Source organism: Oncorhynchus keta, unplaced genomic scaffold (assembly GCF_023373465.1).
Source record: "Oncorhynchus keta strain PuntledgeMale-10-30-2019 unplaced genomic scaffold, Oket_V2 Un_contig_17349_pilon_pilon, whole genome shotgun sequence".
NCBI lineage: Eukaryota > Metazoa > Chordata > Actinopteri > Salmoniformes > Salmonidae > Oncorhynchus > Oncorhynchus keta.
In genome coordinates this window covers 65,001-90,000 of record NW_026280401.1, presented here as the reverse complement: position 1 = coordinate 90,000, position 25,000 = coordinate 65,001, and the positions used below count along the sequence as shown (strand labels likewise).

General features: G+C 45.2%; 1 protein-coding gene across 1 annotated transcript in view; it reads right to left on the bottom strand.

The window, feature by feature from the left end:
- LOC127919662 (calcium/calmodulin-dependent protein kinase type II delta 2 chain-like) overlaps positions 1 to 25,000 on the bottom strand; it is a 58,637-nt gene that overhangs the window by 22,565 nt on the left and 11,072 nt on the right. The window contains exon 3 of the mRNA XM_052503409.1: positions 1,366 to 1,425. Within this exon, the coding sequence (XP_052359369.1) occupies positions 1,366 to 1,425 (60 nt within the window). The remainder of the gene's footprint in view (positions 1 to 1,365; positions 1,426 to 25,000) is intronic.

The following is a 25,000-nucleotide window of genomic DNA, read 5'->3' as shown; positions in this document are numbered from 1 at the left end:
GGGGGAAGAGAAGGGAAAGAGAGGGGAAGAGAAGGTACAGAAGGGGAAGAGAAGGGATAGAGGGGGAAGAGAAGGGATAGAGGGGGAAGACAGGGGATAGAGGGGAAAGAGAAGGGATAGAGGGGAAGAGAATGGGATAGTAGAGGGGGAAGAGAAGGGATAGAGGGGAAGATAGGGGAAGAGAAGGGATAGAGGGGGAAGAGAAGGGATTGAGGGGGAAGAGAAGGGATAGAGGGGGAAGAGAAGGGATAGAGGGGGAAGAGAAGGGATAGAGGGGGAAGAGAGGGGGAAGACAAGGGAAGAGAAGGGATAGAGGGGGAAGAGAATGGATAGAGGGGAAGAGAAGGGAAGAGAAGGGATAGAGGGGGAAGAGAGGGGATAGAGGGGGAAGAGAATGGATAGAGGGGAAGAGAAGGGATAGAGGGGGAAGAGAAGGGATAGAGGGGGAAGAGAGGGGAAGACAAGGGAAGATAATGGATAGAGGGGGAAGAGAATGGATAGAGGGGGAAGAGAAGGGATATGGGGAAGAGAGGGGATAGAAGGGGGAAGAGAAGGGGATAGAGGGGGAAGAGAAGGGATAGAGGGGAAGATAGGGGATAGAGGGGGAAGAGAAGGGATAGAGGGTGGAAGAGAAGGGATAGAGGGGGAAGAGAAGGGATAGAGGGGGAAGAGAGGGATAGAGGGGGAAGAGAGGGGAAGAGAAGGGATAGAGGGGAAGAGAAGGGATAGAGGGAGAAGACAGGGGATAGAGGGGGAAGAGAAGGGATAGAGGGGAAGATAGGGGAAGAGAAGGGAAGAGAAGGGATAGAGGGGGAAGAGAGGGATAGAGGGGGAAGAGAAGGGATAGAGGGGGAAGAGAAGGGATAGAGGGGGAAGAGAAGGGATAGAGGGGAAGAGAAGGGATAGAGGGGGGAAGAGAAGGGATCGAGATGGGAAGAGAAGGGATGGAGGGGGAAGAGAAGGGATAGAGGGGGAAGAGAAGGGATAGAGGGGGGGATAGAGGGGAAGAGAAGGGATAGAGGGGGAATAGAAGGGATAGAGGGGGAGAGAGGGGATAGAGTGGGGAAGAGAAGGGATAGGGGGAAGAGAAGGGATAGAGGGGGAAGAGAAGGGATAGAGGGGGGAAGAGAGGGGATAGAGGGGAGAAGAGAAGAAGACCAGAGGAAAAAGACAACAGGTTCTATAGAGATGGATTACTGGTAATATTGAAATGTTCTTGGCTTAGTCCCAAACAGTATTATATTCTCTATGCGATGCCCTACATTTGACCAGGGCTGCACACACACCTGTTGTGGTCCTTTCCACAACAGGCTAATAAAAACAGAGCAGATGTTGCCAGGGGTCGACGAGGGTTGTTGTTCTCACCAATATTGGGATGTTTCAGCAGACGGCAAATCCTGGCCTCTCTCTCAAGCTTCTGGTGGTCTGGAAACATGACAAACAGAGAGAGAGAGAGAGAGAGAGAGAGAGAGAGAGAGAGAGACATAGCGAGACAAGAGACAGAGACAGAGAGAGACAGAGACAGAGAGAGACATAGAGAGAGACAGAGAGACAGAGAGAGAGAGACAGAGAGAGAGAGAGAGAGAGAGAGAGAGAGAGAGAGACAGAGACAGAGAGACAGAGACAGACAACAGACAGAGAGTGAGAGAGACAGAGAGACAGAGACAGAGAGAGACAGAGAGACAGAGAGAGAGACACAGAGAGAGACAGAGAGACAGAGACAGAGAGACAGAGACAGACAATAGACAGAGAGCGACAGAGACAGAGACAGAGAGAGACAGAGAGACAGAGACAGAGACATAGAGACAGAGACAGACAATAGACAGAGAGCGACAGAGAGACAGAGACAGAGAGACAGAGAGAGACACAGAGAGAGACAGAGAGACAGAGACAGAGAGACAGAGAGAGACACAGAGAGAGAGAGACAGAGACAGAGACAGAAGTGAATCCCTGTATTTCATTGTTTCTGTATCTCCATAGACTATAGTGCTGTAGGTAATCCTTTACAGACTGTGATGCAAATGTAGGCCCGTAGAGGGTGTACTGTGTGTGTGTGGAGGACAGCAGAGTTGGCAGAGGTAACTGATGAAATTACTATAAATAAAACTTCATGTCCTCTATTTCTCCTCCTCTTAACATCTATCTATCCATCCCCTCCTTTCTCTCCCCTCTCTCTCCCTCCCTTTCACCCCTCTCTCTCCCCCCTCTCTCCCTCTCTCCCTCCCTTACCCCCATCCCCCTCTACCTCCCTCCCTCCCTTTCTCTCCCCCTCTCTCCCTCCCTTTCTCCACCTCTCTCTCCCTCTCTCTCCCCCCTCTCTCCCTCTCTCCCTCCCTTACCCCCATCCCCTCTACCTCCCTCCCTCCCTCCCTTTCTCTCCCCTCTCTCCCCTCCCTTTCTCCACCTTTCTCTCCCCCTCTCTCCCTCCCTCCTATATTCCACCCTACTCTACTTTATACTACCCTACTCTATTCTACCCTAGTCTATTCTACTTTATTCTACTCTACTATATTCTACCCTACTCTACTTTATACTAGTCTATTGTACTTTATTTGTACTTTACTTCTCCACTCTATTTTATTCAACTCTACTTTATTTTATTATATTCTACTTTATTCTACCCTACTCTATGTACCCTACTTTATTCTACCCTACTCTATTCTACTTTAATCTAACCTACTCTATTTACCCTACTCTATTCTACCCTACTCTATTCTACTTTATTCTACTCTACTATATTCTACCCTACTCTACTTTATACTACCCTACTATATTCTACCCTACTCTATTCTACTTTAATCTAACCTACTCTATTTACCCTACTCTATTCTACCCTACTCTATTCTACTTTATTCTACTCTACTATATTCTACCCTACTCTACTTTATACTACCCTACTATATTCTACCCTACGCTATTCTACTTTAATCTACCCTACTCTACTTTATACTACCCTACTATATTCTACCCTACTCTATTCTACTTTAATCTAACCTACTCTATTTACCCTACTCTATTCTACCCTACTCTATTCTACTTTATTCTACTCTACTATATTCTACCCTACTCTACTTTATACTACCCTACTATATTCTACCCTACTCTATTCTACTTTAATCTACCCTACTCTATTTTACCTTACTCTAATCTACCCTACTCTATTCTACCCTAATTTATTCTACCCTACTCTATTCCACCCTACTCTATTCTACCCTACTCTATTCTACCCTACTTTATTCTACCCTACTCTATTCTACCCTACTCTATTCTATTCTACCCTACTCTATTCTACTTTAATCTACCCTACTCTACTTTATACTACCCTACTCTACTTTATACTACCCTACTATATTCTACCCTACTCTATTCTACTCTATTCTACTCTATTCTACCCTACTCTATTCTACTTTATTCTACCCTACTCTACTCCCTCACGACGCCAGGACAGCGGAGTCAATCACCACCTTCCGGAGACACCTGAAGCCCCACCTCTTTAAGGAATACCTAGGATAGGATAAAGTAATCCTTCTCACCCCTTAAAAGATTTAGATGCACTATTGTAAAGTGGCTGTTCCACTGGATGTCATAAGGTGAATGCACCAATTTGTAAGTCGCTCTGGATAAGAGCGTCTGCTAAATGACTTAAATGTAAATGTAATTATACTTTATTCTACCCTACTTTATTCTACTTTATTCTACCCTACTCCATTCTACTTTATTCTACCCTACTCCATTCTACTTTATTCTACCCTATTCTATTCTACTTTATTCTACCATACTCCATTCTACTCTATTCTACTTTAATCTATCCTATTCTAATCTACCCGAATATATTCTACTTTAATCTACCCTACTCTATTCTACTTTATTCTACCCTACTCCATTCTACTTTATTCTACCCTACTCTATTCTACTTTATTCTACCCTACTCTATTCTACTTTATTCTACCCTACTCTATTCTACTTTAATCTACCCTATTATATTCTACTCTACACTATTCTACTGTATTCTACACTACTATATTCTACTTTAATCTACCCTACTCTATTCTACTATATTCTACCCTACTCCATTCTACTTTATTCTACCCTAATCTATTCTACTATATTCTACCCTAATCCATTCTACTTTATTCTACCCTACTCTATGCTACTTTATTCTACCCTACTCTATTCTACTTTATTCTACCATACTCCATTCTACTCTATTCTACTTTAATCTATCCTATTCTAATCTACCCTAATATATTCTACTTTAATCTACCCTACTCTATTCTACTTTATTCTACCCTACTCCATTCTACTTTATTCTACCCTACTCTATCCTACTTTATTCTACCCTACTCTATTCTACTTTATTCTACCCTACTCTATTCTACTTTAATCTACCCTATTATATTCTACTCTACACTATTCTACTGTATTCTACACTACTATATTCTACTTTAATCTACCCTACTCTATTCTACTATATTCTACACTACTCCATTCTACTTTATTCTACCCTACTCTATTCTACTATATTCTACCCTACTCCATTCTCTACTTTATTCTACCCTACTCTATGCTACTTTATTCTACCCTACTCTATTCTACTTTATTCTACCCTACTCCAATGTATTCTTTTCTACTCTTCTTTAATCTACTTTATTCTATTCTACTCTACTTTAATCTAATCTATTCTACTTTAATCAACCCTACTCTAGTCTACTTTAATACACCCTACTCTAATCTACTTTATTCTACCCTACTCTATTCTACTTTATTCTACCCTACTCCAATGTATTCTTTTCTACTCTTCTTTAATCTACTTTATTCTATTCTACTCTACTTTAATCTACTGTATTCTACTCTACTTTATTAGGTTATACTATACTTTAATCTACTTTAATCTATTATATTATATTCAACCCTACTTTAATCTACTTTATTCTATTCTATTATATTCCACCCTACTTTAATCTACTTTATTCTATTCTACTCTACTTTATTCTATTCTATTATATTCTACTCTACTCTACTTTATTCTATTCTACTCTACTTTATTCTATTCTATTATATTCTACCCTACTTTAACCTACTTTATTCTATTCTACTCTACTTTATTCTATTCTATTATATTCTACCCTACTTTAATCTACTTTATTCTATTCTAATCTACTTTATTCTATTCTATTATATATTCTACCCTACTTTAATCTACTTTATTCTATTCTACTCTACTTTATTCTATTCTATTATATTCTACTCTACTCTACTTTATTCTATTATATTTTACCCTACTTTAATATACTTTATTCTATTCTATTATATTCCACCCTACTTTAATCTACTTTATTCTATTCTACTCTACTTTATTCTATTCTATTATATTCTACTCTACTCTACTTTATTCTATTCTATTATATTCCACCCTACTTTAATCTACTTTATTCTATTCTACTCTACTTTATTCTATTCTATTATATTCTACTCTACTCTACTTTATTCTATTCTACTCTACTTTATTCTATTCTATTATATTCTACTCTACTCTACTTTATTCTATTATATTTTACCCTACTTTAATATACTTTATTCTATTCTATTATATTCCACCCTACTTTAATCTACTTTATTCTATTCTACTCTACTTTATTCTATTCTATTATATTCTACTCTACTCTACTTTATTATATTCTATTATATTCCACCCTACTTTAATCTACTTTATTCTATTCTACTCTACTTTATTCTATTCTATTATATGCTACTCTACTCTACTTTATTCTATTCTACTCTACTTTATTATATTCTATTATATTCTACTCTACTCTACTTTATTCTATTCTATCCTACTTTATTCTATTCTATCCTACTTTATTCTATTCTATCCTACTTTATTCTATTCTATCCTACTTTATTCTATTCTATTCTACTTTATTCTATTCTATTCTACTTTATTCTATTCTATTATATTCTACTCTACTCTACTTTAATCTATTATATTTTACCCTACTTTAATATACTTTATTCTATTCTATTATATTCCACCCTACTTTAATCCACTTTATTATATTATATTATATTCTATTCTACTTTAGTCTACTTTATTATATTCTACTCTTTTTATATTCTACTACTAAGGTTCATCATAAGGATTCTCTGCTGCTTTCTAGGAATCAGTGACTTGATACTGTATCACTTTACTGTGTGAATCGGAACAAAACGATTCCATCGGTTCTGTGAGTTCCATTCAGAGTCACGTTCAAACAATTCAAATCAGAACTGTGTCAAGTGACTCTGATTCGAACCGGTGAGTCAAGACGACCCAGTTCCACTTTGCCTCAGCACAGAGAACGGGAGAGAGCGGCAGAGAGATGGGGAGTGAGAGAGAGAAAAGAGAGAGGGGTCAGACAGACGTGTTTGCGTGAGTGTCGATTCCTAGAAGAGAGAGATGAAAAGAGCGGGAGTGTGGAAGGAGAGCATGAGAAAGAGATGGAGAGAAATGAAGGAGAAAGAGAGAGAGTGAAAGAGAGATGGAGAGAGGAGGATGGAGGGAGAGATGGAGGAGAGAGAGATGGAGAGAGGAGGACGGAGGGAGAGATGGAGGAGAGAGAGATGGAGAGAGGAGGACGGAGGGAGAGATGGAGGAGAGAGAGATGGAGAGAGGAGGACGGAGGGAGAGATGGAGGAGAGAGAGATGGAGAGAGGAGGACGGAGGGAGAGATGGAGGAGAGAGAAATGGAGGAGAGAGATGGAGGACGAGATGGAGGAGAGAGATGGAGGGAGGGAGGCAGGGATGGAGGAGAGAGATGGAGAGAGGAGAGAGGGAGAGATGGAGGAGAGAGAGATAGAGAGAGGAGGACGGAGGGAGAGATTGAGGAGAGAGAGATGGAGAGAGGAGGACGGAGGGAGAGATGGAGGAGAGAGAAATGGAGGAGAGAGATGGAGGACGAGATGGAGGAGAGAGATGGAGGGAGGGAGGCAGGGATGGAGGAGAGAGATGGAGAGAGGGAGAGAGGGAGGAGAGAAATGGAGAGATGTAGGAGAGTGGAGGGAGGGAGAGATGGAGGAGAGAGAGAGATGGAGAGAGGAAGGAGGGAGAGATGGAGAGAGGAGAGAGGAGGATGGAGGAGAGGAGGACAGAGTGAATAATACTGTTAAATCAACAGGACCAAGGACAACCTACCCATCATACTATCATCAGCTAGCCCTGGGAGCAAGGTCACTAATCTGTCCATCTCTCTATCTCTCAACTTTCTCTCTCTCTCCCTCACTCGCTTTCTCTTTATATATCTCTCTCTCAATCCCTCTCTCTCTCTCCTCCACAGGTAGTCTACCTCCCAGCCAGCCGGACATCTGTTGTCTAGCAACTCCTTGACCAATCAGAGTGCTCTGAACTCCCCTCTCCTCTCCTCCCCTTCCCCTCTACTATTTTCTGCAGTGGAACTAGCACTGCATGCAAATGGCTGTCCCTGGAGCACACACACACACACACACACACACACACACACACACACACACACACACACACACACACACACACACACACACACACACACACACACACACACACACACACACACACACACACACACACACTAACACACACACACACAAAACAGGCAAAGCAAACACTAAAACCTCAACCTCATTCCTAACTTCTCTCTCTCTCACAGACACAGTTTATCCTTCTCTCTCTCTTTCTCATTCTCTCTATCCCTCTCTCTATCCCTCTCTCTATCCATCTCTCTATCCCTCTCTCTATCCCTCTCTCTATCCATCTCTCTATCCCTCTCTCTATCCCTCTCTCTATCCATCTCTCTATCCATCCCTCTATCCCTCTCTCTATCCATCTCTCTATCCCTCCCTCTATCCCTCTATCCCTCTCTCTATCCATCTCTCTATCCCTCTCTCTATCCATCTCTCTATCCCTCCCTCTATCCCTCTATCCCTCTCTCTATCCCTCTCTCTATCCATCTCTCTATCCCTCTCTCTATCCATCTCTCTATCCATCTCTCTATCCCTCTCTCTATCCATCTCTATCCATCCCTCTATCCCTCTCTCTATCCATCTCTCTATCCCTCCCTCTATCCCTCTCTCTATCCCTCTCTCTATCCCTCTCTCTATCCCTCTCTCTATCCCTCTCTCTATCCCTCTCTCTATCCCTCTCTCTATCCATCTCTCTATCCCTCTCTCTATCCATCTCTCTATCCCTCTCTCTATCTCTCTCTCTTTCTCATCTCTCTATCCCTCTCTCTATCCCTCTATCCATCTCTCTATCCATCTCTCTATCCCTCTCTCTATCTCTCTCTCTTTCTCATTATCTCTATCCCTCTCTCTATCCCTCTATCCATCTCTCTATCCCTCTCTCTATCCATCTCTCTATCCCTCTCTCTATCCATCTCTCTATCCATCTCTTTATCCATCTCTCTATCCCTCTCTCTATCCCTCTCTCTATCCCTCTCTCTATCCATCTCTCTATCCCTCTCTCTATCCATCTCTCTATCCCTCTCTCTATCTCTCTCTCTTTCTCATTCTCTCTATCCCTCTATCCATCTCTCTATCCATCTCTCTATCCCTCTCTCTATCTCTCTCTCATTATCTCTATCCCTCTCTCTATCCCTCTATCCATCTCTCTATCCCTCTCTCTATCCCTCTCTCTATCCATCTCTCTATCCCTCTCTCTATCCATCTCTCTATCCCTCTCTCTATCTCTCTCTCTTTCTCATTCTCTCTATCCCTCTCTCTATCCCTCCCTCTATCCCTCTCTCTATCCATCTCTCTATCCCTCTCTCTATCCCTCTCTCTATCCATCTCTCTATCCCTCCCTCTGTCCATCTCTCTATCCCTCTCTCTCTCTATCCCTCTCTCTACCCCTCTCTCTATCCCTCCCTCTATCCCTCTCTCTATCCATCTCTCTATCCATCTCTCTATCCATCTCTCTATCCCTCTCTCTATCCATCTCTCTATCCATCTCTCCATCCCTCTCTCTATCCATCTCTCTATCCATCTCTCTATCCATCTCTCTATCCCTCTCTCTATCCCTCTCTCTATCCATCTCTCTATCCATTTATCTTCCCATCTCTCTATCAATTTCTCTTCCCATCTCTCTATCTATCTCTCTTTCCAACACACTGTCGCAGACCAGACACTGTAACAAAACACCAAACTAAAGAAAATGGTCTGAACTTGGCATAGACGGCACGTTTACCTACAAAATCATTGTGTGCCCATCTGAGAGGCAGGAAACAGACGGGGTGGACATACAACCGTAGGATTATTGACAACATATCAACTATATTTACTCTCCAAATCTTTATCGACAACATATAAACTATATTTACTCTCCAAATTTTTTTTGACAACATAGAAACTATATTTACTCTCCAAATCTTTATCGACAACATATAAACTATATTTACTCTCCAAATCTTTATTGACAACATATCAACTATATTTACTCTCCAAATCTTTATCGACAACATATCAACTATATTTACTCTCCAAATCTTTATCGACAACATATAAACTATATTTACTCTCCAAATCTTTATCGACAACATATAAACTATATTTACTCTCCAAATCTTTATTGACAACATATCAACTATATTTACTCTCCAAATCTTTATTGACAACATAGAAACTATATTTACTCTCCAAATCTTTAATGACAACATATCAACTATATTTACTCTCCAAATCTTTATTTTTATTTTATTTTTAAATATTTTTTACCTTTATTTAACCTTTATTTAACCAGGCAAGTCAGTTAAGAACATATTCTTATTTTCAATGACGGCCTGGGAACAGTGGGTTAACTGCCTGTTCAGGGGCAGAACGACAGATTTGTACCTTGTCAGCTCGAGGGTTAGAACTCGCAACCTTCCGGTTACTAGTCCAACGCTCTAACCACTAGGCTACCCTGCCACACCCTATTGACAACATATAAAATATATTTACTCTCCAAATCTTTATTGACAACATAAAAACATTTACACAATGAGCACTTGTATCAAATGCATCGTTACAGTTGTTGGTTAAGCTAGTCGTGTCATTGTTGCTATCTGACCATTCAGTATCATAACACCACAGTCTTGTCATTGTTGCTAGCTATCTGACCATTCAGTATCATAACACCACAGTCTTGTCATTGTTGCTAGCTATCTGACCATTCAGTATCCTAACACCACAGTCTTGTCATTGTTGCTAGCTATCTGACCATTCAGTATCATAACACCACAGTCTTGTCATTGTTGCTAGTGACCATTCAGTATCATAACACCACAGTCTTGTCATTGTTGCTAGCTATCTGACCATTCAGTATCCTAACACCACAGTCTTGTCATTGTTGCTAGCTATCTGACCATTCAGTATCATAACACCACAGTCTTGTCATTGTTGCTAGTGACCATTCAGTATCATAACACCACAGTCTTGTCATTGATGCTATGTGACCATTCAGTATCATAACACCACAGTCTTGTCATTGTTGCTATGTGACCATTCAGTATCATAACACCACAGTCTTGTCATTGTTGCTAGCTATCTGACCATTCAGTATCATAACACCACAGTCTTGTCATTGTTGCTATGTGACCATTCAGTATCCTAACACCACAGTCTTGTCATTGTTGCTATGTGACCATTCAGTATCCTAACACCACAGTCTTGTCATTGTTGCTAGCTATCTGACCATTCAGTATCCTAACACCACAGTCTTGTCATTGATGCTAGCTCTCTGACTATTCAGTATCATAACACCACAGTCTTGTCATTGTTGCTAGCTATCTGACCATTCAGTATCCTAACACCACAGTCTTGTCATTGCTGCTAGCTATCTGACCCGGAAGAAACCACAAGAAACAGTTCTACTAACCACAAGGAAGGTCGTCAAGGTGACTTGAACCTGTGATATGCAATTTTCTGTGTATGTATGTGTTTGTGTGTATATATGTGTATATATGTGCATATATGTGTATATATATATATGTGTGTGTGTGTGTGTGTGTGTGTGTGTGTGTGTGTGTGTGTGTGTGTGTGTGTGTGTGTGTGTGTGTGTGTGTGTGTGTGTGTGTGTGTGTGTGTGTGTGTGTGTGTGTGTGTGTGAGTTTGACAGTAGGTTAACACAATGTGACTGTTTGAATGGAGTGTGTCTCGCTGTGCAGTTGGTTCCTCTAGTCCGGTAGTCAGCAAATCACACTACAGACAGAGAAACTCTCTGTGCCCTCTCCTCTCTCTCTCTCTCTGATCTCTGTGCCCTCCCTCTCTCTCTGTATCTCTGCCCTCCCCTCTCTGTATCTCTGTGCCCTCTCTCTCTCTCTCTCTCTCTCTGTATCTCTGCCCTCTCCTCTCTCTCTGTATCTCTGTGCCCTCTCCTCTCTCTCTGTATCTCTGCCCTCCCTCTCTCTCTGTATCTCTGTGCCCTCTCTCTCTCTCTGTATCTCTGCCCTCCCCTCTCTCTCTGTATCTCTGTGCCCTCTCTCTCTCTCCGGTTCCGGTTGGAGCGAGCGGTCGCATTCGCACTTCGCTCTGCAGGTTGTATAACTTTTTCATTACATTTCATTATAGTACAACGGTTGATTTGTCTAATCTTAGCAATTCTTCTTAGCTAGCTACATAGCCGTCCTTGTATCAGAGATAATTGCATAATTATCGTATTTCGTAACCCTAACGTAGCCTTCACTGCTATTCGCCCAGGAGCTAGCAAACGCTAGCTAACGCACACAGATTAGCATCACTGTAGTGCTATTCACTCAACTGTACGACTTGATTAGTTTACTGTTAGCTAGCTACATAATCTTAGCCATTCTTCTTAGCTAGCTACATAGCCGTCCTTGTATCAGAGATAATTGCATTAATTATCGTATTTCGTATTTCGTCGCCCTAACGTAGCCTTCACTGCTATTCGCCCAGGAGCTAGCAACGCTAGCTAACGCACACAGATTAGCATCACTGTAGTGCTATTCACTCAACTGTACGACTTGATTAGTTCAGTGTTAGCTAGCTACATAGCTGTCTTTGTTTCCAAGATAATTGTGTAGTTTAGTGTGTGTAGCCTTGGAGTGATTATCTTAATTCACTGAGGTTCGCTAGCCAGCTATTTGTCGTCCTTAACGTAGGAGACTCTGCTAGCTAGCCAACAGCTAACAGCTAGCCAACGTCTACTGAATAGAACCCAACAACCCGGTCGCATTCACAGGTAGTATCACATTTTCATTTCATTACAGTACAACGGTTTGATTTGTTTGATCGTAGCTAGCTACATAGCTAGCTACATAGCCGTCTTTGTTTCAAAGATAATTGTGTAGTCTAGACCGATTTCCTAGGTTAGCTAGCCAGCTATTGTCGTTCTTTTAACTCAACGTAACGTAAACAACACTGCTAGCTAGCCAGCTAGCCCCCCGAACAGCAGCACTGTAGAAATTATTACACTCAACGGAACGACTTGATTAGTGTAGTGTCAACAACGCAGCTACTGCCAGCTAGCCTACTTTAGCAGTACTGTATCATTTTAATAATTTTAGTCAATAAGATTCTTGCTACGTAAGCTTAACTTTCTGAACATTCGAGACGTGTAGTCCGCTTGTCATTCCAATTTCCTTGCATTAGCGTAGCCTTTTCTGTAGCCTGTCAACTATGTGTCTGTCTATCCCTGTTCTCTCCTCTCTGCACAGACCATACAAACGCTCCACACCGCGTGGCCGCGTCCACCCTAACCTGGTGGTCCCAGCGCGTACGACCCACGTGGAGTTCCAGGTCTCTGGTAGCCTCTGGAACTGCCAATCTGCGGCCAACAAGGCAGAGTTCATCTCAGCCTATGCCTCCTCCAGTCCCTTGACTTCTTGGCACTGACGGAAACATGGATCACCACAGATAACACTGCTACTCCTACTGCTCTCTCCTCGTCCGCCCACGTGTTCTCGCACACCCCGAGAGCTTCTGGTCAGCGGGGTGGTGGCACCGGGATCCTCATCTCTCCCAAGTGGTCTTTCTCTCTTTCTCCCCTTACCCATCTGTCTATTGCCTCCTTTGAATTCCATGCTGTCACAGTTACCAGCCCTTTCAAGCTTAACATCCTTATCATTTATCGCCCTCCAGGTTCCCTCGAGAGTTCATCAATGAGCTTGATGCCTTGATAAGCTCCTTTCCTGAGGACGGCTCACCTCTCACAGTTCTGGGCGACTTTAACCTCCCCACGTCTACCTTTGACTCATTCCTCTCTGCCTCCTTCTTTCCACTCCTCTCCTCTTTTGACCTCACCCTCTCACCTTCCCCCTACTCACAAGGCAGGCAATACGCTTGACCTCATCTTTACTAGATGCTGTTCTTCCACTAACCTCATTGCAACTCCCCTCCAAGTCTCCGACCACTACCTTGTATCCTTTTCCCTCTCGCTCTCATCCAACACTTCCCACACTGCCCCTACTCGGATGGTATCGCGCCGTCCCAACCTTCGCTCTCTCTCCCCCGCTACTCTCTCCTCTTCCATCCTATCTTCTCTTCCCTCTGCTCAAACTTTCTCCAACCTATCTCCTGATCCTGCCTCCTCAACCCTCCTCTCCTCCCTTACTGCATCCTTTGACTCCCTATGTCCCCTATCCTCCAGGCCGGCTCGGTCCTCCCCTCCCGCTCCGTGGCTCGACGACTCATTGCGAGCTCACAGAACAGGGCTCCGGGCAGCCGAGCGGAAATGGAGGAAAACTCCCTCCCTGCGGACCTGGCATCCTTTCACACCCTCCTCTCTACATTTTCCTCCTCTGTCTCTGCTGCTAAAGCCACTTTCTACCACTCTAAATTCCAAGCATCTGCCTCTAACCCTAGGAAGCTCTTTGCCACCTTCTCCTCCCTCCTGAATCCTCCCCCCCTCCCTCCTCCCTCTCTGCAGATGACTTCGTCAACCATTTTGAAAAGAAGGTCGATGACATCCGATCCTCGTTTGCTAAGTCAAACGACACTGCTGGTTCTGCCCACACTGCCCTACCCTATGCTCTGACCTCTTTCTCCCCTCTCTCTCCAGATGAAATCTCGCGTCTTGTGACGGCCGGCCGCCCAACAACCTGCCCGCTTGACCCTATCCCCTCCTCTCTTCTCCAGACCATTTCCGGAGACCTTCTCCCTTACCTCACCTCGCTCATCAACTCATCCCTGACCGCTGGCTACGTCCCTCCCATCTTCAAGAGAGCGAGAGTTGCACCCCTTCTGAAAAAAACCTACACTCGATCCCTCCGATGTCAACAACTACAGACCAGTATCCCTTCTCTCTTTTCTCTCCAAAACTCTTGAGCGTGCCGTCCTTGGCCAGCTCTACCGCTATCTCTCTCAGAATGACCTTCTTGATCCAAATCAGTCAGGTTTCAAGACTAGTCATTCAACTGAGACTGCTCTTCTCTGTATCACGGAGGCGCTCCGCACTGCTAAAGCTAACTCTCTCTCCTCTGCTCTCATCCTTCTAGACCTATCGGCTGCCTTCGATACTGTGAACCATCAGATCCTCCTCTCCACCCTCTCCGAGTTGGGCATCTCCGGCGCGGCCCACGCTTGCGTCCTACCTGACAGGTCGCTCCTACCAGGTGGCGTGGCGAGAATCTGTCTCCTCACCACGCGCTCTCACCACTGGTGTCCCCCAGGGCTCTGTTCTAGGCCCTCTCTTATTCTCGCTATACACCAAGTCACTTGGCTCTGTCATAACCTCACATGGTCTCTCCTATCATTGCTATGCAGACGACACACAATTAATCTTCTCCTTTCCCCCTTCTGATGACCAGGTGGCGAATCGCATCTCTGCATGTCTGGCAGACATATCAGTGTGGATGACGGATCACCACCTCAAGCTGAACCTCAGCAAGACGGAGCTCCTCTTCCTCCCGGGAAGGACTGCCCGTTCCATGATCTCGCCATCACGGTTGACAACTCCATTGTGTCCTCCTCCCAGAGCGCTAAGAACCTTGGCGTGATCCTGGACAACACCCTGACGTTCTCAACTAACATCAAGGCGGTGTCCCGTTCCTGTAGGTTCATGCTCTACAACATCCGCAGAGTACGACCCTGCCTCACACAGGAAGCGGCGCAGGTCCTAATCCAGGCACTTGTCATCTCCCGTCTTGATTACTGCAACTCGCTGTTGGCTGGGCTCCTGCCTGTGCCATTAAACCCCTACAACTCATCCAGAACGCCGCAGCCCGTCTGGTGTTCAACCTTCCCAAGTTCTCTCACGTCACCCCGCTCCTCCGCTCTCTCCACTGGCTTCCAGTTGAAGCTCGCATCCGCTACAAGACCATGGTGCTCGCCTACGGAGCTGTGAGGGGAACGGCACCTCAGTACCTCCAGGCTCTGATCAGGCCCTACACCCAAACAAGGGCACTGCGTTCATCCACCTCTGGCCTGCTCGCCTCCCTACCACTGAGGAAGTACAGTTCCCGCTCAGCCCAGTCAAAACTGTTCGCTGCTCTGGCCCCCAATGGTGGAACAAACTCCCTCACGACGCCAGGACAGCGGAGTCAATCACCACCTTCCGGAGACACCTGAAACCCCACCTCTTCAAGGAATACCTAGGATAGGGTAAGTAAGGGTAAGTAATCCTTCTCACCCCCCTTCTCACCCCCCCCCAACAAGATTTAGATGCAAGTGGCTGTTCCACTGGTTGTCATAGGTGTATGCACCAATTTGTAAGTCGCTCTGGATAAGAGCGTCTGCTAAATGACTTAAATGTAAATGTAAATGTATGTATCTCTGCCCTCCCCTCTCTCTCTGTATCTCTGTGCCCTCTCTCTCTCTGTATCTCTGTGCCCTCTCTCTCTCTCTCTGTATCTCTGTGCCCTCTCTCTCTCTCTCTCTCTGACCCTAAAGAATCTGTAGCAGCTGCCTCAAGAACCGAAACTGGGAAAAGTAGGATGACACACACAGACTGCTATAGGTCACACAGTGAGAAGGAGAGACAGAGAGAGAGCAGAGCAGAGGAGAGAGAGGAGAGTAAGAGAGGAGAGTGAGAGAGGAGAGTAAGAGAGGAGAGTGAGAGAGGAGAGTAAGAGAGGAGAGTGAGAGAGGAGAGTAAGAGAGGAGAGTGAGAGAGGAGAGTAAGAGAGGAGAGTGAGAGAGGAGAGTAAGAGAGGAGAGAGAGAGAGGAGAGTAAGAGAGGAGAGTGAGAGAGGAGAGTAAGAGAGGAGAGTGAGAGAGGAGAGTAAGAGAGGAGAGTGAGAGAGGAGAGTAAGAGAGGAGAGTAAGAGAGGAGAGTAGAGCAGAGGAGAGAGAGGAGAGTAAGAGAGGAGAGTGAGAGAGGAGAGTAAGAGAGGAGAGTGAGAGAGGAGAGTAAGAGAGGAGAGTGAGAGAGGAGAGTAAGAGAGGAGAGTGAGAGAGGAGAGTAAGAGAGGAGAGTGAGAGAGGAGAGAAGAGGAGAGAGAGAGACAGAGAGAGAGAGAGAGAGAGAGAGAGAGAGAGAGAGAGAGAGTGAGTGAGAGAGAGGGTCGGACAGACAGACAGACAGACAGACAGACAGACAGACAGACAGACAGACAGACAGAGAGAGAGAGAGAGAGAGAGAGAGAGAGAGAGAGAGAGAGAGAGAGACAGAGAGACAGAGAGAGAGAGAAAGAGAGAGACAGACTTTCTCTAATTAAGGGTGCCCTAGCTCTCTTCCTCCTCAGAGTCTGCTGCCCTAGTTAGTCACACACACACATAGACTAACAGTCACGTTCTCCACAGCTTTGTCCCATAATGCAGTTCAACAGGCAGTTCTCGCCAGACAGGTGAACAGACAATGAGATGTTTGTGTGTGTGTGTGAGAGAGAGTATTTGGCCCCAAAGACTGATCACCCCAATCCAGGAAAGAGGAGACAAATTTAACCCCAATAACTACCGTGGGATTTGCATCAACAGCAACAGCAACCTTGGGAAAATCCTCTGCATTATCATTAACAGGAGACTTGTACACTTCCTCAGTGAAAACACTGTACTGAGCGAATGTCTAATTGGGTGCCAAGCAGCCTCCTGAAGTTGAAGAAACACTGTTGCACCTTCTTCACCACACAGTCTGTGTGGATGGACCATTTCAGTTTGTCAGTGATGTGTAAGCCGAGGAACTTTCCACCTTCTCCCTTCGATGTGTAAGCCGAGGAACTTTCCACCTTCTCCCTTCGATGTGTAAGCCGAGGAACTTTCCACCTTCTCCCTTCGATGTGTAAGCCGAGGAACTTTCCACCTTCTCCCTTCGATATGGAAAGGGGGGGGGGGTGCTCCCTCTGCTGTTTCCTGAAGTCTACGATCATCTCCTTTGTTTTGTTGACGTTGAGCGACAGGTTATTTTCCTGGCACCTCTCTGCCAGGGCCCTCACCTCCTCCCTGTAGGCTGCCTCGTCATCGTTGGTAATTAAGCCTACTGCTGTTGTGTCGTCTGCAAACTTGATGATTGAGTTGGAGGCATGCATGGCCAAGCAGTCGTGGGTGAACAGGGAGTACAGGAGAGGGTTGAGCACACACCCCTTGTGGGGAATGTTGTGGTCCTAAGTGGTACCAAGAACGAGATTAGAACTTTGTTTAGGAGACCAGACTGAACGATAATTTATAGCTAATGCTGTCTGGCTATGGGATACTCCTCTCTCAAGTAAAGTCTTCCTTTGTAATGTTCCTAAGATCTGTTATTTGTCATGTGAGTTGAGAGGAGTGTGTCTTGGCTATAAATGACACTAAGAATTGTTTTGTAAGCACTCTCAGAGAATGTATTTATAGACACTGAATTGATCTGAGAATCACAGGGCTATGGTGAAGGTCATATATAATTAAAGATGGACTTTATGATAACTCTGACTTGTGTGTGGTTTGCTCTCTCATGATTTGGTAATACAGGCAATTTCCATGACACGTTTTCCTCAGGATATGTGGTTTCCGGTAGCGTTTTCCTCAGGATATGTGGTTTCCAGTAGCGTTCTCCTCGTGATATGTGGTTTCCGGTAGCGTTCTCCTCAGGATATCTGGTTTCCGGTAGCGTTCTCCTCAGGATATGTGGTTTCCGGTAGCGTTTTCCTCAGGATATCTGGTTTCCGGTAGCGTTCTCCTCAGGATATGTGGTTTCCGGTAGCGTTTTCCTCAGGATATCTGGTTTCCGGTAGCGTTTTCCTCAGGATATCTGGTTTCCGGTAGCGTTCTCCTCAGGATATGTGGTTTCCGGTAGCGTTCTCCTCAGGATATGTGGTTTCCAGTAGCGTTTTCCTCGGGATATGTGGTTTCCGGTAGCATTTTCCTCAGGATATGTGGTTTCCAGTAGTGTTCTCCTCAGGATATGTGGTTTCCGGTAGCGTTTTCCTCAGGATATGTGGTTTCCGGTAGCGTTTTCCTCAGGATATGTGGTTTCCAGTAGTGTTCTCCTCAGGATATGTGGTTTCCGGTAGCGTTTTCCTCAGGATATGTGGTTTCTCGGATAGCGTTCTCCTCAGGATATGTGGTTTCGGTAGCGTTCTCCTCAGGATATGTGGTTTCCGGTAGCGTTTTCCTCAGGATATGTGGTTTCCAGTAGCGTTTTCCTCGGGATATGTGGTTTCCGGTAGCGTTTTCCTCAGGATATGTGGTTTCCAGTAGTGTTCTCCTCAGGATATGTGGTTTCCGGTAGCGTTTTCCTCAGGATATGTGGTTTCCGGTAGCGTTTTCCTCAGGATATGTGGTTTCCAGTAGTGTTCTCCTCAGGATATGTGGTTTCCGGTAGCGTTTTCCTCAGGATATGTGGTTTCCGGTAGCGTTCTCCTCAGGATATGTGGTTTCCGGTAGCGTTCTCCTCAGGATATGTGGTTTCCGGTAGCGTTTTCCTCAGGATATGTGGTTTCCAGTAGCGTTCTCCTCAGGATATGTGGTTTCCGGTAGCGTTTTCCTCAGGATATGTGGTTTCCGGTAGCGTTCTCCTCAGGATATGTGGTTTCGGTTTTCCAGCGTTCTCCTCAGGATATGTGGTTTCCAGTAGCGTTCTCCCTCAGGATATGTGGTTTCCAGGTAGCGTTCTCCTCAGGATATGTGGTTTCCTCAGGATAGCGTTCTCCTCAGGATATGTGGTTTCTCCTCAGGATATGCGTTTTCCTCAGGATATGTGGTTTCCAGTAGCGTTTTCCTCAGGATATGTGGTTTCCGGTAGCGTTTTCCTCAGGATATGTGGTTTCCGGTAGCGTTTTCCTCAGGATATGTGGTTTCCAGTAGCGTTTTCCTCAGGATATGTGGTTTCCAGTAGCGTTTTCCTCAGGATATGTGGTTTCCAGTAGCGTTTTCCTCAGGATATGTGGTTTCCAGTAGCGTTTTCCTCAGGATATGTGGTTTCCGGTAGCGTTTTCCTCGGGATATGTGGTTTCCAGTAGCGTTCTCCTCAGGATATGTGGTTTCCGGTAGCGTTCTCCTCAGGATATGTGGTTTCCAGTAGCGTTCTCCTCAGGATATGTGGTTTCCAGTAGCGTTTTCCTCAGGATATGTGGTTTCCGGTAGCGTTTTCCTCAGGATATGTGGTTTCCGGTAGCGTTTTCCTCAGGATATGTGGTTTCCGGTAGCGTTTTCCTCAGGATATGTGGTTTCCGGTAGCGTTTTCATCATATTTTTCTTTGTTGAAGTCTCCAGCTACAATAAATGCGGCCTCAGGATATGTGCTTTCCAGTTTGCATAGAGTCCAGTGTAGTTCTTCGAGGGCCGTCGTGGTATCGGCTCGAGGGGGAATATACACGGCTGTGGCTATAACTGGAGAGAATTTTCTTGGGAGGTAATACAGTCGGCATTTGATTGGGAGGGATTCTAGGTCGGGTGAACAAAAGACCTTGAGTTTCTGCATGTTGTTACAATCACACCATGAGAAGTTAATCATGAACATACACCACCGCCCTTCTTCTTTTTTCGGATCAGCCTCTGGAATCAGTCTGTGTGTGTGTGTGTGTGTGTGTGTGTGTGTGTGTGTGTGTGTGTGTGTGTGTGTGTGTGTGTGTGTGTGTGTGTGTGTGTGTGTGTGTGTGTGTGTGTGTGTGTGTGTGTGTGTGTGTGTGTGTGTGTGTGTGTGTGTGTGTGTGTGTGTGTGCGTGCGTGCGTGTGCGTGTGTGTCTGTGTGTTTGTCTGTGTGTTTGTATGTGTGTGAGTCCAGCCCTCAGGAAGGTTTGCCAGCAGCTACAATTACAGTGATATATGTGAAAGAACTGGGTCGTCTCCTCTAGAGATCTGTCCCTGAGACTACAAGACCAGCCAAATCCCTGGGTCTACAAACACACATACACACGCTGAACACACGGGAGGGCACACACGCATGAACGAATGGACGCACGCACACACATGTTCAGACGCACGGATACACTGAACACGCAAGCACACATAAACACTCTGACAGAACACACACACACACATATCACACACATATGGATGAACGGAAGCTGAATTCACACACACACACACACACACACACACACACACACACACACACACACACACACACACACACACACACACACACACACACACACACACACACACATCACACCACACCATGAAAAAAATCTTGGTTAACCCAGAACTAAAGTCTCTGGTCAGGTATCACACCAAGAAAACAGTCATCTTGCTTCACCCAGAACTAAAGTCTCTGGTCAGACATCATACCAAGACAACAGTCATCTTGGTTCACCCAGAACTAAAGGCTCTGGTCAGACATCATACCAAGACAACAGTCATCTTGGTTCACCCAGAACTAAAGGCTCTGGTCAGACATCATACCAAGACAACAGTCATCTTGGTTCACCCAGAACTAAAGGCTCTGGTCAGACATCATACCAAGACAACAGTCATCTTGGTTAAACCAGAACTAACGTCTCTGATCATACAATACATGTTAAGAGATGAAGAGACGTTAGAACGAGGATCAGAACCAGAACGAGGAGCTCCACCCTCTCTCTATACCGGTTAAGGAGATGAAGAGACGTTAGAACCAGAACCAGAACGAGGAGCTCCACCCTCTCTCTATACCGGTTACGGGGATGAAGAGACGTTAGAACCAGGATCAGAACCAGAACGAGGAGCTCCACCCTCTCTCTATACCGGTTACAGAGATGAAGAGACGTTAGAACGAGGATCAGAACCAGAACGAGGAGCTCCACCCTCTCTCTATACCGTTTACGGGGATGAAGAGACGTTAGAACCAGGATCAGACCCAGAACGAGGAGCTCCACCCTCTCTCTATACCGGTTACGGGGATGAAGAGACGTTAGAACGAGGATCAGAACCAGAACGGGAAGCTCCACCCTCTCTCTATACCGGTTACGGAGATGAAGAGACGTTAGAACCAGGATCAGAACCAGAACGAGGAGCTCCACCCTCTCTCTATACCGGTTACGGAGATGAAGGGAAGTTAGAACCAGGATCAGAACGAGGAGCTCCACCCTCTCTCTATACCGGTTATGGAGATGAAGAGATGTTAGAACCAGGATCAGAACCAGAACGAGGAGCTCCACCCTCTCTCTATACCGGTTACGGAGATGAAGAGACGTTAGAACGAGGATCAGAACCAGAACGAGGAGCTCCACCCTCTCTCTATACCGGTTACGGAGATGAAGAGACGTTAGAACGAGGATCAGACCCAGAACGAGGAGCTCCACCCTCTCTCTATACCGGTTATGGAGATGAAGAGACGTTAGAACCAGGATCAGAACCAGAACGAGGAGCTCCACCCTCTCTCTATACCGGTTACAGAGATGAAGAGACGTTAGAACGAGGATCAGAACCAGAACGAGGAGCTCCACCCTCTCTCTATACCGGTTACGGGGATGAAGAGACGTTAGAACCAGGATCAGACCCAGAACGAGGAGCTCCACCCTCTCTCTATACCGGTTACGGGGATGAAGAGACGTTAGAACGAGGATCAGAACCAGAACGGGAAGCTCCACCCTCTCTCTATACCGGTTACGGAGATGAAGAGACGTTAGAACCAGGATCAGAACCAGAACGAGGAGCTCCACCCTCTCTCTATACCGGTTACAGAGATGAAGGGAAGTTAGAACCAGGATCAGAACGAGGAGCTCCACCCTCTCTCTATACCGGTTACGGAGATGAAGAGACGTTAGAACGAGGACCAGAACCAGAACGAGGAGCTCCACCCTCTCTCTATACCGGTTATGGAGATGAAGAGACGTTAGAACCAGGATCAGAACCAGAACGAGGAGCTCCACCCTCTCTCTATACCGGTTACGGAGATGAAGAGACGTTAGAACGAGGATCAGAACCAGAACGAGGAGCTCCACCCTCTCTCTATACCGGTTACGGAGATGAAGAGACGTTAGAACGAGGATCAGACCCAGAACGAGGAGCTCCACCCTCTCTCTATACCGGTTATGGAGATGAAGAGTCGTTAGAACCAGGATCAGAACCAGAACGAGGAGCTCCACCCTCTCTCTATACCGGTTACGGAGATGAAGAGACGTTAGAACCAGGATCAGAACGAGGAGCTCCACCCTCTCTCTATACCGGTTACGGAGATGAAGAGATGTTAGAACCAGGATCAGAACCAGAACGAGGAGCTCCATCCTCTCTCTATACCGGTTACGGAGATGAAGAGACGTTAGAACGAGGATCAGAACCAGAACGAGGAGCTCCACCCTCTCTCTATACCGGTTACGGAGATGAAGAGACGTTAGAACGAGGATCAGAACCAGAACGAGGAGCTCCACCCTCTCTCTATACCGGTTACGGAGATGAAGAGACGTTAGAACGAGGATCAGAACCAGAACGAGGAGCTCCACCCTCTCTCTATACCGGTTACGGAGATGAAGAGACGTTAGAACGAGGATCAGAACCAGAACGAGGAGCTCCATCCTCTCTCTATACCGGTTACGGAGATGAAGAGACGTTAGAACGAGGATCAGAACCAGAACGAGGAGCTCCACCCTCTCTCTATACCGGTTACGGGGCTGAATGTCCTCTCCCAAATTCAAAAGATTCTAACACATGCAAAATGTGTCCAAAGCAGCAGAACTAATGCTGTTGGTTTATCTCATGCATCCTGTCGGTTATCTCATTCATCCTGTTGGTTATCTCATGCATCCTGTCGGTTATCTCATTCATCCTGTTGGTTATCTCATACATCCTGTTGGTTAATCTCATTCATCCTGTTGGTTATCTCATGCATCCTGTTGGTTATCTCATGCATCCTGTTGGTTATCTCATTCATCCTGTTGGTTATCTCATTCATCCTGTTGGTTATCTCATACATCCTGTTGGTTACTCATTCATCCTGTTGGTTATCTCATGCATCCTGTTGGTTATCTCATTCATCCTGTTGGTTGTCTCATGCATCCTGTTGGTTATCTCATGCATCCTGTTGGTTATCTCATGCATCCTGTTGGTTATCTCATGCATCCTGTTGGTTATCTCATGCATCCTGTTGGTTATCTCATGCATCCTGTTGGTTATCTCATTCATCCTGTTGGTTATCTCATGCATCCTGTTGGTTGTCTCATGCATCCTGTTGGTTGTCTCATTCATCCTGTTGGTTATCTCATGCATCCTGTTGGTTATCTCATGCATCCTGTCGGTTATCTCATTCATCCTGTCGGTTATCTCATTCATCCTGTTGGTTATCTCATGCATCCTGTTGGTTGTCTCATGCATCCTGTCGGTTATCTCATGCATCCTGTTGGTTATCTCAGGCATCCTGTCGGTTATCTCATGCATCCTGTCGGTTATCTCATGCATCATGTCGGTTATCTCATGCATCCTGTTGGTTATCTCAGGCATCCTGTCGGTTATCTCATGCATCCTGTCGGTTATCTCATGCATCATGTCGGTTATCTCATTCATCCTGTTGGTTATCTCATGCATCCTGTTGGTTGTCTCATGCATCCTGTTGGTTGTCTCATTCATCCTGTCGGTTATCTCAGGCATCCTGTTGGTTATCTCATGCATCCTGTTGGTTGTCTCATGCATCCTGTTGGTTGTCTCATTCATCATGTCGGTTATCTCAGGCATCCTGTCGGTTATCTCATGCATCATGTCGGTTATCTCAGGCATCCTGTCGGTTATCTCATGCATCCTGTTGGTTATCTCATGCATCCTGTTGGTTATCTCATGCATCCTGTTGGTTATCTCATGCATCCTGTCGGTTATCTCATGCATCCTGTTGGTTATCTCATCCTGTTGGTTATCTCATGCATCCTGTCGGTTATCTCATGCATCCTGTTGGTTATCTCATGCATCCTGTTGGTTATCTCATGCATCCTGTTGGTTATCTCATGCATCCTGTCGGTTATCTCATGCATCCTGTTGGTTATCTCATCCTGTTGGTTATCTCATGCATCCTGTTGGTTATCTCATCCTGTTGGTTATCTCATGCATCCTGTCGGTTATCTCATGCATCCTGTTGGTTATCTCATGCATCCTGTTGGTTATCTCGTGCATCCTGTTGGTTATCTCATCCTGTTGGTTATCTCATCCTGTTGGTTATCTCATTCATCCTGTTGGTTATCTCATTCATCCTGTCGGTTATCTCATGCATCCTGTTGGTTATCTCATGCATCCTGTTGTATCCTGACAGATCTACGGTTCATTTATGTTGACGGGATATTAACAACCTGAAGACACTGAAACATACCTGGAGAAACACACACACACACTCAATTTCAATTTAAGGGGCTATATTGGCATGGGAAACATATGTTTAACATTGCCAAAGCAAGTGAAATAGATAAACAAAAAGTGAAATAAACTATATAAAATGAACAGTAAATATTACAGGTCCAATGGAAGGTCCAGAGACCAGAGACATTTCAAACGTCATATTGTGTCTCTATTCAGTGTTGTAACGATGTGCAAATAGTTCAAGTACAAAAGGGAAAATAAATCAACGTATGAATATAGGTTGTATTTACAATGGTGTTTGTTCTTCACTGGTTGCCCTTTTCTTGCGGCAACAGGTTACAAATCTTGCTGCTGTGATGGCACACTGTGGTCTGCTCTGTCTGTCTCTCCGTATCTCTGTCCCCCTCCCTCCCTCCGTCTCTCTCCTCCGTCTCTCTCTTTTTTTCGT